A 14302-nucleotide genomic window follows, 5' to 3' on the forward strand; every position below is an offset into this window, starting at 1 on the left:
TCAACCATGCTTCTAAAAAAGTTTTGTTTTTTTTTTTTTTTTTTTAAAAAGCATAACAAACAATGCCTATTTAATGAAATTTGCAAATAACAGGTATACTCCTGCATATTTTACAAAATCACAATAATTGTTCCTTCGTTATTTTATTTGACAATTATTATATCATATTTAGTAGCATATTTTTTAAGTCATTCATATTCAGAGCAAATTTATATAAAATTTTATCAAAACATTATTGACATTGATTTTTTTTTTTTTTGGGTTAAAAGCATTTTTACAAAAAAAAAGGTTTACTAAATACTCAACAATTTTGTTTTACAGTTGCTTATTTACACCACACATAGAAACTTTTTTTTTTTAATTACAACAATACCAAACTAGTCCTTAGAACAATAATAATATGGGTAATTTTGAGATAGTACTAAACTACATACCGACATTTATTTATTTTTAATTACAAACGATATTCAACACTAATGGAAGAAAGAGTTCTAAATTACATAGTCTAGCATCTAGGTTTTTCTTAGTAGAACTTGATTCACCAAATTGTCTAAATTTTTGTATGAAGAACCATTTAGCCCGGTAGCTTCTTTTGCAAGTTTCTTCCACTCCATGACCTTATTTTTCAACTTCTTAACCTTCTCTCCCTCCATTAACTCCTTGACAAGCTTCTCTACTTCATCCCTCTTCACATTATTACTAATCTCCATCCCAATGCCCCATTCATTGCAAGTATAGTGGCAGTTCATTTGCTGGTCGCAAAAGTATGGCCAACAGAGCATAGGCACTCCTGCAGTCAGGCTCTCAAATTAGGGAGTAATTCAACTCTTTTTGCGTACATGCAAAGTGCATGACATTTTCGTTTTCTCACACGTTTTCTCATGTGCGGTAAATTTTCAAGAAAGACATGTGGATTACCAAACTTAGTGGTGTGGAATATATATGGACGTTTGGCTTCACATGTGAGCCAATCTATTCTGATTCCATGAATCACATACAAGATTTCTTAAAATTCATGTTGAGACATTTCTTCACATCCTTACATTCCTATTCTTATCTTCACGCCAGTTGAGGCAGTGAAATATATAATCTTGTTTGAGGAATCTTAAATGAGTGATTCAAGTTGAATAACAAGTCAATTGTATCGTAATAACAAAATAATCAGAAAGTCCTTTGGGTGTGATCATATGCTTGATGTGAAAGACACACAAACTATGTAATATAAGGAATGCTAGAGAAAACTGTTTTGAAGAAAGTCCTTTGGGGCCTTTGATTGCCCAAGGTAGGATTGTATTTGGCTGTTTAACACCAATTCCAACTTGAACTAAACATGAGGTTAATTAACGACGGAATTAATTCGAATTACAACTTTTTTTGAGAAATTTGAAAATATAATCAGAATTTGGACCTCGTATAAAATTATAGTAATGATTTTGATTTTATGTAAGTATAACTCAAAGTTATTATGGAAGTACTAATATACCCTTAAAAGTACTATTACACAAAGTTGTCACTTGCAATTATTAGCTATGATCGCAATGAGGAAGAATTATGAATTCAAAGTGGATAGACCGAATAAGGATCGTTTGGAAGTAAGATATATAGATGATAATGGCAAGTGATGACTTCGTGCTATATATAAAAGTTTTGTTTACATCTTCACTTTCGTAAAAAGCATAAAATAATTTTCACTTAGTATTACGGTTTAATAATATTCATTTTCACTTGTAAGTGAGAGATTTTAGTTTTGATTATAGCTGCCAAAAGCGAGTTTGAACCGTATTATTGCTAGCCTTTGCGAGGCTAAGCCCACCCCTTTTCCCTAGTATAGATAATACCATTTGTTCAAAAAAAAAAAAAACATAAAATAACTTCAATTATTAGACCTGGTATATAAAAGGATCATTTTCCTTGGAATTCTAGGGATCTTGTGATCGGGATCGTTCATTGTACAACGTGCACAACCACGCTACCAAACAAGTAGACAAACGTCTTACGTTGGCGGGCCTATCATTTATTATAGGGTATATTAACGAAACACTTCTGGTGTTGTTCACTTTTAACGAAAATGATATTTTTACTTTGAAAAGTTACTTTTGGTACTATTCACTTACACTTTATTTTGTCACTTTCATTAAAGCTAAAGTTTTTGAGGACTTTTCATTAGTTTTTCTTTTATTCTTTTATATGATGCTGAGAATACTGTATACTCATATAGTTTCAAAACTTAGAGTTGGTTTGGGATTGTGGTACTTTAAAATAATAATAATAAATCTATTTATTAAAAAATTTGAACATTAAATATGTTTGATAAAATAAAAAAAGAATTGTTTTGAAAAAAACTATTGTCGATGAAAGTAAAAAAGACATAGAAAAACAAAAGCATGGTCAACCATTCTTCTAAAAAAGTTTTTTTTTTTTTTTTTTTTTTCAAAGCATAGTGAACAATGCCTATTTAATAAAATTTGCAAACAACAAGTATACTCCCGCATATTTTACAAAAGCACAATAATTGTTCCTTCGTTATTTTATTTGGCAATTATTATATCATATTTAGTAGCATATTTTTTAAGTCATTCATATTCAGAGCAAATTTATATAAAATTTTATCAAAACACTATTGACTTTGTTTTTTTTTTTTTTTGGGTTAAAAGCATTTAAAAAAAAAAAGTTTACCAAATACTCAACAATTTTTGTTTTACAGTTGCTTATTTACACAGCACACAGAAACATTTTTTTTTTTAATTACAACAATACCAAACTAGTCCTTAGAACAATAATAATATGGGTAATTTTGAGATAGTACTAAACCACATACCGACATTTATTTATTTTTAATTACGAACGATATTCAACACTAATGGAAGAAAGAGTTCTAAATTACATAGTCTAGCATCTAGGTTTTTCTTAGTAGAACTTGATTCACTAAATTGTCTAAATTTTTGTATGAAGAACCATTTGGCCCCGTAGCTTCTTTTGCAAGTTTCTTCCACTCCATGACCTTATTTTTCAACTTCTTACCCTTCTCTCCCTCCATTAACTCCTTGACAAGCTTCTCTACTTCATCCCTCTTCACATCATTACTAATCTCCATCCCAATGCCCCATTCATTGCAAGTATAGTGGCAGTTCATTTGCTGGTCGCAAAAGTATGGCCAACAGAGCATAGGCACTCCTGCAGTCAGGCTCTCAATTGTTGAATTCCAACCGCTGTGAGTTAAAAATCCTCCTACTGATGGGTGGTTCAGGACTTGCTCTTGTGGGCACCAACTTGCTATTAGACTTCTTTCTTTTGTTTCGGCAACAAACTCAGGCTGCAAAATTGCGGATTCACCAACTACAAGATCAGGCCTAATTACCCAAAAAAAGGGCAATTTACTATTTGCAAGTCCCCAACCAAACTCGACAAGATCTTCAGGCTTCATGACTGCTACACTGCCAAAATTTATATACATGACAGAATCGGGCGCCTTAGCATTTAGCCACTCAAGGCATTCAGTTTCTTCTTTCCACAGACTGTATCCAATATTCAATGGGTGCTCTGGTACCTGGTTGAGATGTAATTGAAGAGGGCCAATGGGATAAACAAGTGGAAGCATGGATGAGAGCGCATCCAACACATCTGTCTCCAAGGCATCAAAAGTATGAATAACAATTGCTGAAGCTTCATGAGCTCTATCGGTTCCTTCCATCTTGAAGTTAAATGCGATGTCATCGGGATTTGTGGTTCGGAAAAGGGTCGGGAGATCCTTTAGACGGATATCTTTCATTCCTGGAATCCAGTCTATAACTGTTTCCAGATATCCATTTGTCAAACAGCTCTCATCTACAACAAGAAATTTCATTTGCATTTTTAGAAAATAAGCAAGAGTTAACCACAAATTAAGCAATTGCTTCAACATTTATATATATATATTTCACCTTTGAGTGGTGCAAGTCCTTTTTGAACCAAAGTGCGAAATTGCATAAAGCCCATGAAAGCGCACGCTGCAAAAGTGTAGAGCAGCACTGAAGGGACTCCAACCTCTTGTGCAGCTGTGATTGTGAATGGGGACAAGAAACCATCTGAAACTATGCAAGTCACTGGTGGATTGTTGGATGTTGATATGGCATCATTGTTGAGTTTATTGAGGAGGCCACGAAAGGGGGCCAAGAAATACTGCTTTCTAATAGAGTCAGCAAGCAAAATGAGATCTTGGGTGGCATCTTCATCTGAATCTGGAAGGCCATCTGGGACGGCTTCGAACCGGAAATCAGGCAAGCCATCTAGGGAGTCAGGTCCTAGAGATTTAAGAAACCGCTTGTGATTGAACTCCGTGTTGACAAAGGTAATATGAAAACCTCTACTGTGCAGGAGTTTTGCGAATTTAAGCATTGCCTTGATATGGCTTTGAGTCGGAATTGGAATGCAGACAGCGTGAGGCTTAGTAACTACTGCTGTGGCATCCATTTTAGATTCTGTGGCATCCATTTTAGATAATGTGTCTGCATTGCAGTGCAGTGCAGATTATTTATACTACTGCTGTGCTAGTAGTGAGCTACTTTTCAACATATATGTGGTTCAAGTTGAATGATAGATTTTCAACATATATATGTGGTTCAAGTTGAATGATAAACACACTCTTTATCTCCTTTTGCACATCTTGTTAAATCATTTCTGTTATTTTGTTTGATTTATTCAACCTAATGACAAAAAATAAAGAGGAGTATGTGAGAGACTAAAAATGGTGTGTGAAAATCAACTCTCATTGCTAAAACTTTTTGTAATCATCTTAATTTTCATTGGTTATATGTGAATTAGTTCTTCAAGTACTTAGAGAGCGGTTGTTGCTATGTAGAGAGCCAGCTAACATTGTATTCCATTGCCAGCAGTAAACCTATTTCTTCTTAACCCTTCTCTAAGCACTGCTGACTAGGCCCGTTCGGTCAATTTCCGCAAGTAGTTGGCCTGTTTTCATGGTTTTTGGCTTTTTATTATTTTTCATTCTTCTAAATTTTATTGTTTTTAGTTCCTCCTACTACTAGTTTGCTTATATACTTTCTCTAAGCTTCAAAACCACGAAGTGGCATAATATCGTTGCTTCTTTATTTTCATATTCAAGAACTTCATTCAAGGTCTTTTGCTAGAAGTTGTGTTAGTTAGATCGAACTATTTGAAATGTTTTCATAGATTATATATATATATATATATATATATATATATATATATTATATTATATATACTAAAACTGAGTTTCAGTTACTGTTCATTAACAGTAAAATGGCGAAATTGCCCTTAAAAATTTTCATTTGTTCGTTATCTTTCCTGCTTTCCACAGTTAAATGACGGTTGTGCCCTTCACTTCCATGCATCTCTCATCGCCGTTTTCTGCTTTCTCTTCGTTTTTCAGTTCCTTTTGACTGCTTTCAATCGATTTTTTTCCCCATTACGTTTGGTTCTCTTCTTTTCCACCCGTCTGCTCTCTCTTCCTCTCTCTTCTAGATTTAGCTATTTTCCCCTATCGTCTGCTCTCTCTTCCTCTCTCTTCCGGATTTAGCTATTTTCCCCTATTTTGTGTCTTTTGGCTGATTTTGTGAGTTATTTGGTTTTCTTGCCACATGGGATTTCAATATTTTTTTTTTTCGTGGTTTATGTGTGGTTCTTTGATGTGTTTTGATTTTTTATTTCAGAAAAAGTTAAGGATACGATCAAACGTTTAATGGTGAGTTTTCTATTTTTCTGATTGTGTGTGATTTAATTTTTTTCAAGCACTGGGTGTACTTTTCTGATGTGCTTTGATTTTTAGTTGCAACAAAAGTTGTTGCTTGAATTTCCAGTTTTTCTCTAAAGCTTTGCAAGCTCTTTGTCATCAAGGTATATAATTTTTTTTCTTTTTCCTGAATATTTTGTTGCTGTTTTTTTTTTTTTTTTTTTTTTTCGGCGGAGGGACTATGTTTTGTTTGCAGATGAGTTTTTTGTGGTTTTTGTTTGGTTATTTCAGTTTTGACCATTTGCATATAATTTTTCTCAATAAATGATAAAAGAAAGAGATTATCATGACTAGCTTGCTTCTTTTGGGTTGCTAAATATTAGATGCACTGGTAAGGCAAAAACATCTAGAAAAAGGATATGGATCCTCTCCGGATCCCCTCTTTGGGGATTCCGAAGATCAAGGCATAAGGATCGTTCATTAAAGATTGTGCGGTCACAATTAAATATTTTTTATATTTTTAAAAGTAAAGTAATCTCGTTTTACATAAAAAATATTTAATTATGGTTGCACGATCTTTGATGAATGGTTCTTGTATCTTGATCTCCGAGATTTAGGGATCCGGAGAGGATCCAAATCCCTAATAAAATGTGAGTCAAACCCCATGTGGCACGACTAGTCTATCTTTTAGTCCAGAAAAGATAAAATAATGATAAAAAAATTGGTGGCAGGACAAAAAAATATGATAAAGCAACTAATGGCAGGAAAATTTGATGGCAGGACCAAAAAAATATTAAAAAAAATGTAATAAAGCAACTGATGGTAAGGCAAAACAATCTTCAAAATGTGAGTTAAACCCGGGCACGACAAGTCTTTCGTAAGGCAACGGCGTGGCACGACAAGTCTTTCTTTTTAGTCAGAAAAAGATAAAATAATAAAAAAAATTGGTGGCAGGACAACAAAAAATATTTAAAAATGTTCAACAATGGAAGGCTATTTTCGTGCGTCGCGGTGCCAATGAAGCGGCACACAGATTGGCTCCCGGCGGCCTTAGTCTGTCACAACCGGTTTTATGGTTGGAAGAACCGTCTGATGTAATTTTTGATCTTTTTTGAAAGATATTTTTAATGCTTAATTTTGTTTGGTGCGAGACTTTTTTTCTTTTCATTCAGGTATTTCTGGAAATTTTTTTATCAAGGCCCATTGTTATTGTTAGCACCTTTTCCATTGATTGTATGGAAATATCGTACTTGTTTTTTATACAAAAAAAAAAAAAGCAATGTGATAAAGCAATGTATGTTTGTAAGCTCTTCTCTTTTCTTTCCTGCACGTTTACTGTCTTATTTCCCTTCTTTTTGCTTTCGGCTTCTGCTTTTTCTCCTATTTTTCTTTCATTTTTAGCTTCCTTTTTTTTTTTTTTTTTTGCCTGTTGATCAATGCTGTTTTTTCTACAGCTTCAACCAAAAAACTTTTGTTAAAGGATGTTGGCATGTGTTATCCAAAACAAATAAGTATTGATTCACAATTTTTTGTGTATAAATCGTTGATCCTAATATGAATTCTTCATTCTTTTTATGTATATAAATAATGGGCTCTTTAGGATCACTGTCAAGGAGGAATACTAGATTAACCATTTTTGTATACTGATGATAAGGCATTTTATAATGTCTATTCTGTAAATTATATTAACTTAGACAGCTTTGTAAAATATATTAACTTAGACAGCTTTGTAAAAATATTTGTTTCATTTTCTGTTTAGTATTTATAACACTCTTTGCATATTTATATGTTAAAAACATAATCTATAGTCATATTTTCGCTCCCGTAACGACGTGCGGGTAAAATTTACTTAGTGTGTGTGTGTGTGTGTGTGTGTATATGAGCAACAATGCGCTAGTTCTTCTATTCGTGTTGATATTTTTGGACTTTTAATCAAAATTTTCTATGACAAATAAGATCAATTTAATTAAAAATAGTAACTGAATAAAACTGAAGATGTAGTAGCAGGCCAAACATGTTGCTAGTTCTTTTGAACCGATAACTGTGAGGCATGCAATACATGTCTCTCATTAGTTCCAATGCACAGCATCTAGATCTTTTTAAACTGAATTTGATTCACTAATTTTTCGAAGTTTGCAGATGAAGAACCCTGTGGACCAGTGGCTTCCTCTGCCAATTGTTTCCACTCCATGGCCTTATTCTTCATTCGCGTACCCTTCTCTCCCTCCATTAACTCTCTAACAAGTTTCTCAACATCATCTCTCTTGACAACATTATTGATCTCCATACCAATGCCCCATCTTTTGCAAGTATAGTGACAGTTCGTCGGCTGATCAGCAAAGAACGGCCAACACAGCATAGGCACTCCTGCAGACACACTTTCCAGCGTAGAATTCCAACCAGTGTGTGTCAAAAATCCTCCAACTGATGGATGGTTGAGGACTAGCTCTTGAGGGCACCAACTCGCTATTAGACTTCTCCCCTTAGTTTCATCCACAAACTCGGGTGGCAAAATTGCTGATTTACCAACTACCAAGTCAGGCCTAATTACCCAGAAGAAAGAAACCTTGCTATTTGCAAGCCCACAACCAAATTCCACAAGTTGTTCCGGGGTCATGACCGTTATGCTGCCGAAATTCACATAAACAACTGAGTTTGGTGCCTTATCGTTCAGCCATTCAAGGCACTCAGTTTCTTCTTTCCATAGGCTATATCCCAGGGACTTCAAAGGGTGTTGTGGTATCTGATTGAGAAGTAACTGGAAAGGGCCAACGGTGTAAACAGGTGGAGACATAGATGAGAGAGCGTCCAAAACATCTAGCTCCAATGCATCAAAGGTATGTATAACAATTGCTGAAGCTTCATTTAGTCTGCCCATTCCTTCAAGTATGAAATTCCAGATTGCATCATTGGGATTTGTTGTTACAAAGTTGTTAGGAAGATCCCTTAAACGAATACTTTCCATTCCTGGTATCCAATCTACCTCTTGGTCTAAAAAGCCATTCGTGAGGCACCTCTCATCTACAAACAGCCAAGTAATGCTTTATTAATAAAAAGTATCTTCATTTGCTTGATTAACAAATACAAACTCTCTCATGGCCAATGCAACAATTGTCGTTCATGAACTTTGAAATTAGGACGTCTCCAACAAATTCGAAATTGGGTGCTACTAGATTAATTGGCCATTAGCAACACCGTTGTTGATTAATTTAAAAAAAAATAGAACTAATAACCAAATTGTGAAGCTATTATTAACACTTCAAAAAGAAACCATGCCTTTTTCCCTCTTTTTATTTTTTTGGGTAATTACTTATGCTAATTACCACTTTTTCTCACACTGAGTTGGTTGAATAAATCAAAAGCATAATCAAGTAACAAAAATAAGCATGGTGAAATTATTTCCCTTATTTTTTCACTAGGAAGGAGTGTAAGATGAATTTTTGTAGATTGAATAAAAGTTTCCTAAATTTGACCAAAAATAAATAAATATTAGTTTCCTAAAATCAAACAATTGCTTTAATTCTTTACCTTTGAGGGGTGCTAGTCCTCTTTCCACCAAAGCAGGATACTGCATATAGCCCATGGTGCCGCTTGCTGAAAAAGTAAAGACGAGTGTGACGGGGATGCCAAATTGTTGAGCTGCAGGGGTTGTGAATGGCATGAAACCATCTGAAAAAATGCATGTCACTGGAGGAGTACTACTACTACTGTTGAGTTTCTTTATCAGATCAACAAAAGGTGCCAAGAAGTTGTTTGTGACTGAATCTGCAAGCAAACTGAGGTCTTGGGTGGCATCTTCGTCCGAATCCGGTAGGCCATCAGGGATCGTTTCAAACCGAAAATCATCAGGCAAGCCATCGAGGGACTCGGGTCCTAGAGATTTAACTAACCGCCTGTGATTGAACTCGGTGTTGACATAGGTTATACGAAAACCTTTATGGTGGAGGAGTTTTGCTAATTGAAGCAATGCCTTTATGTGACCTTGAATCGGAACTGGAATACAGACAGCATGAGGCTTGTTAGAACACATCTCAGATTTGTGGATCTCAGAGTGTATGCTTACTGTATGAGGGTATTTTAACATCAAACGTGTATGGATCTATAAATTTTTGGTCTGTCTTGAGACAATGAGTGGTGCAAACTTAAGAAGAAGTAAGGGCCGGATGTCAATAATTTTGGCAGTGCCGATAAAATTCACAGGGTGAAGACAAAGCTAAATCAAAAGAACAAACTAAAAATGTCATGAAATGGAAAGCTAGGGCCCCCCTCCCCTCCCCTCCCTCTTCTTGCAAGATAACATTTAAGTGGCAAACCAGCATCACCTATGGCCTAGTTCCCGAAATAGAAACTAGGTGCCCCCACCCTCTCTTTCAAGACAACATTTAAGTGGCAAAGAGCATCACGTATTGAGTACTATGGCCTAGTTCCCATAACTCTACCCTAATAAGTTTTGCATTTCGTTTTGCATTTCCCTTCATTTGTAGAGGACTCTCACTAGCTATGTCTCAATTCTTAATGCGATTTCTTGTTTTCAAAATAATGATGAACATGGGAACATTTTTTTTTCTTTTTAAATTACCATTATGAAGGAGAGGAGAAGAGTTAGTAACTATACAATAATTTAAAGGAGGAAAGTTTCGAACCCGGAAAAGTTAGAAACCCAACACCTGTTAGGATTTTGGCTCGTCAATTATGTCCTAATTGGTTTAGGATTGTTTTAGGAAAATTAGAGGTATAACAATTCTTGTCCTAGAGAGGTTAGGAAAGAATTTCAGTGATTGTGACTAGAAGTTCCAATGATTTTCGTTAGAATTTCTTATATTTATTCAGCCAATTAATGTGGTTGGAAATCTGAGTATATGTGTGAAAATCATGATAGTAATTCGTTGAATTATTTATTTTGAGCTTGAATAAAATCGTAAACTGAGATTATGATTTTATTCACCATAAATGGAACAGTGAGATTAGTTTTAAATCCCCTTTCGTTATTCGATGGTTGGAAATCTCGAGGACGAGATTTATTTTAATGGGGGTCAAATGTAATACCTTGAAAAATTGAAAATATATGAATATGTGGAGTAAATCGAGAATAAATAGATTTATGGTTATGGAAAATTGATTAGAGAAATTTTAGAATTTTGTTTCCAGAATTTATTATAATTTACATTGAAAAATTTAGCGATAAGTGGAAAAGACGAAAATGCCCTAGTTGACTAAATGTAATTTTACGAGAACGTATTTTATCCTCATGTAATTTAAATTATTTCTTGATAAAATTGGATAGAGCTCAGTCCTACGAGCGTGTAGATGCAAACCATTCGACAAACGAAGTTATAATGAATGAGTTATTAACGTTCAAAGTTAAGGACATTTTGGTAATTGTCCTTCAATCTAGAAGGCTCCATATTTTCTGGAGCAATGAAATGTGCCACATGTGTGGCTAGGATGAAAGGAAAATAAGAAAAATGAGAGAGATGGATGGCTGAGATAGAAAGAGGAGGAGAGAAATGTGGTGGGGAACTAGCCAATAAGGGAGGAGGGGGAAATGAGGGAAAGGATGGGGGAAAGAAAACACCCAATCCAAATCCCATTTCTGACCCGCATGACCGACCCGTTTCATCCACGTTTTCCGACAGCTTTTTCACTGTTTCTTCAGCGAAGCAAGGCGATCCACCATATGTATAGAGCTCGACGACTTTCCAGCTTGTATCTCCACCCAGATTTGATGGGTTTTGGTTCTCGTTTCACTGAGATCGAGCTTGTTGGGTTTCCTGTGTACACGACGGCGATTCTGCCGTTCCTGCAGCTACCTTCCTTGACCACCACTACCAAACTATTCCTCTTGAGGCCAGGAACAAAGCCCAAACAAGTTTGGGAGCGGTGGAACACCGGAAAAGACGAATCGAAGCACATCCAATTCTAGGGTTCCGGAGGTTCGTGGGCAGTTTCAGGCGTTTTCTGGCTGATTTAGACGTCGACCCAAGTATGAAAAATGTTCATCTTCTTGAGTTGTACATTCCTGCAAAATTTGGTAATTTTTGGAAATAGTTAGGTTTCCGGTGAGTCAGGGCGGCCGACCGCCACCCGTGGTGGCGCTTGGCTAGTGGGCCGATGCTGTCTTTTCATACAGATTTGATATTTTAAATCCGTAGTTGGTACCTATTTGGTGTGGTTTGATTGTGAAAACTAATGTTGAATATTTTCGTTATTAGAGTGTTTTCGGAAATGGATAAAAAGATGAATGGTGAACTACGAAATGTTTGATCCCACTCAAGGGTACATAGGCAGTCTAACAGGGTTAGATACAACCTTAAGTAATTGAGATAAATCTTTTTGTTGGGAATTTGAATTAAGAAAAGAAATTTGGTGATTAATTGTAAAATTAAATCTTATGTTTTGGTAATTAAATTTTGGTTATAGATTGTGTGAGTGATTAATAAATTTAGATGAAGAATTGTGATTAATGGTAGTAAATAAACCAGAGTTTAATTTGGCCTATCACAAAATTTATATCCCGAAACAAATGTTTCAGAGCGGGGCGTTACAGTAACGCTAAAGGTCCCACATAGAAAGGAGGACTAGAAGCTATTAATATGGGAATGCCTCAACGCCGGGATCGTACACCTCGTTCAAATGTCCTGTAGGGGGTGCAAAACAAAGATGTGTGGATTGGAGTTTATAAGTAAGTCAAAACCACTTTTCTTTGTACATACTAATCCCCTATTTTAGAAAACTCATATAGTAGTATGTAATAGGTTGTCTGAAAACTCTAGCATGCCATAAAAATATTCGTAGCTCCTATAACAATTTACTTAAATAGTGGTATCATAGTCACCCAAAGGCAAATCCATACGATACTGGGATACGCCAGTGAAGAAATATGGTAGGCCCTATCACCTGAATGTGAAGCTATACGACAGTCGGTTGCACCATTGAAGAAAACATATATCACACTGCCACTAACCTTGACTAGTGAAGCTGTCCGACACTGATTTTGCCAGTGAAGCTAGGAGTATATCATGAAGTACCTTGATAAGCGTAAAACTGAGTCATATGGCCATAGACAGGTACATACTCGTCTAGTATGTATGTGTTGTATAATTACCAACTAAGTAAGCACATAGATTAAGCATGAACACATTCTTTCGTACGATAACATAAGAGTTCAATAGCTCAAACATCATATCATAAAACCATGGGAGCGTTCTAGCTTAAAGCATCATGTAATCATAATAAATCATAAAATGTAAAATCATTAAACCATAAACATCTCTTAAAACGTAAATTCAATAAATTATAAACATTTCATAAAATGTAAACTTATGAAATCATGCTTTTCTCATATGAAGGTGAATTACGAATGGCGTGATCCTATCTAAGGGTACGTAGGCACTCTAACACAAAGGTTAGATGCAGCCATAAAGTAAACAAAAAGTTACTATGCTAGTGGATCTTGAGTTGTATTTTGTTCATGCTTCGGAGGCGAGGCATGATAGATGTAGAGGTACATGATGACAACACATGTCAATCCTAGACGTATCTTGGAATGGGGGGCGTGACAAAAACTGTTAGGAAGATACCTTAAACGAATATTTTTCATTCCTGGAATCCAATCTATTACCTTGTCTGGAAATCCATTTGTGAAACAACTCTCATCTGCAAAACTAGCAGCCATATTATGATACTCCTTTTTTTTTTTTTTTTTTTTTTTGATAAATTATTTCCATAGAAAGGAAGAAGTTTTATTATAAAAGTTAATTACAAGACAAAGGTCCCCAAACAAATATTAACAAGACAAAAAGGGGCCACCTAAACTATCTTATAAAAGCCCAACCCAAAACCCAAATTTTGATACAGAGCTCCTAAACGTAGAGATGAACCAAAACTGATTTCCCAAATCAACACCACAACTCCCACCAAACAGCATTGTAAAGACAAAGTGAAGTGATACTTTGTCTCCCAGCCACGAACGCCACACCGGTCTCGGCCATAATATGCTTTAGCCATATTATGATACTTTAGTATTATTGCTGCTCACGATGAATGTTTATGATGTGTACATTTTATAGGTTAAGTCGATGAGTTCTACAAGAACTCCTTGCACAAGAATTTTGGCATGCTATTTATAATAAATTAATTATGGATTGCAATAAATAAAAACAAGTTAACAACTAACAAGGTGAAAGCCGTCCAATTAATCAGACGGTCTTCCTCAAATTTCTCACATCTGAGCATAAGTACTTCAAAGTACAGATTTCGAACGGACTTTTATTTCTCGAACTTTTTATTTTTCATTACACCCGTTCAAAATGTACAATAAAAAACAGGCCCTTGGCCTGCCGATCAAACCCAAGCTTTCAACACAAGTGAAAGAGTGTCGAACACAGAACTGCCCAAGTCAAATCCATTTCGGCCTAGCAGGCTGCTAAAGCATTAACAAACCATTGGACCAAGTCCCCATAATTCTACTCTAAGAAGTTTTGCGTTGCCCTTCATTTGTGGAGGACCGTCACCCTCACTAGTTATGCCTCAATTCTTAGTGTGGTTTCTTGTTTTCAAAAGAATGATGACCACGAACAATTTTTTAAAGAAAAGTTATAAAAATGGTTCCGA

General features: G+C 35.4%; 2 protein-coding genes across 2 annotated transcripts; both read right to left on the minus strand.

The window, feature by feature from the left end:
* Nucleotides 1-2800: 2800 nt before the first annotated feature.
* LOC125474506 (7-deoxyloganetin glucosyltransferase-like) lies at nt 2801-4490 on the minus strand. The gene is made up of 2 exons (XM_048578322.1): nt 3921-4490; nt 2801-3825 (listed from the first exon to the last, which is right to left on the minus strand). Exons 1-2 carry the CDS (start codon nt 4468-4470, stop codon nt 2897-2899), a joined length of 1479 nt encoding a protein of 492 aa, XP_048434279.1. The 5' UTR covers nt 4471-4490; the 3' UTR covers nt 2801-2896.
* Nucleotides 4491-7648: 3158 nt separating this feature from the next.
* Nucleotides 7649-9961, minus strand: LOC125474507 (7-deoxyloganetin glucosyltransferase-like). Its single transcript, XM_048578323.1, has 2 exons — nt 9218-9961; nt 7649-8710 (listed from the first exon to the last, which is right to left on the minus strand). Exons 1-2 carry the CDS (start codon nt 9771-9773, stop codon nt 7779-7781), a joined length of 1488 nt encoding a protein of 495 aa, XP_048434280.1. The 5' UTR covers nt 9774-9961; the 3' UTR covers nt 7649-7778.
* Nucleotides 9962-14302: the final 4341 nt, after the last annotated feature.

This window comes from the organism of the source record quoted next, unplaced genomic scaffold, assembly GCF_019419815.1.
Source record: "Pyrus x bretschneideri cultivar Hongxiangsu unplaced genomic scaffold, Pyrus_bretschneideri_v1 Contig12, whole genome shotgun sequence".
NCBI classification, from domain to species: domain Eukaryota; kingdom Viridiplantae; phylum Streptophyta; class Magnoliopsida; order Rosales; family Rosaceae; genus Pyrus; species Pyrus x bretschneideri.

Excerpts from the sequence above, each read along its gene's own strand:
- LOC125474507 (XM_048578323.1), bottom strand. The coding sequence starts at position 9,773 with ATGTTAAAATACCCTCATACAGTAAGCATACACTCTGAGATCCACAAA. Across the intron at positions 8,711-9,217 it reads AGGACTAGCACCCCTCAAAG|ATGAGAGGTGCCTCACGAAT; the intron begins GTAAAGAATTAA and ends GGCTGTTTGTAG.
- LOC125474506 (XM_048578322.1), bottom strand. The coding sequence starts at position 4,470 with ATGGATGCCACAGAATCTAAAATGGATGCCACAGCAGTAGTTACTAAG. Across the intron at positions 3,826-3,920 it reads AGGACTTGCACCACTCAAAG|ATGAGAGCTGTTTGACAAAT; the intron begins GTGAAATATATA and ends TTCTTGTTGTAG.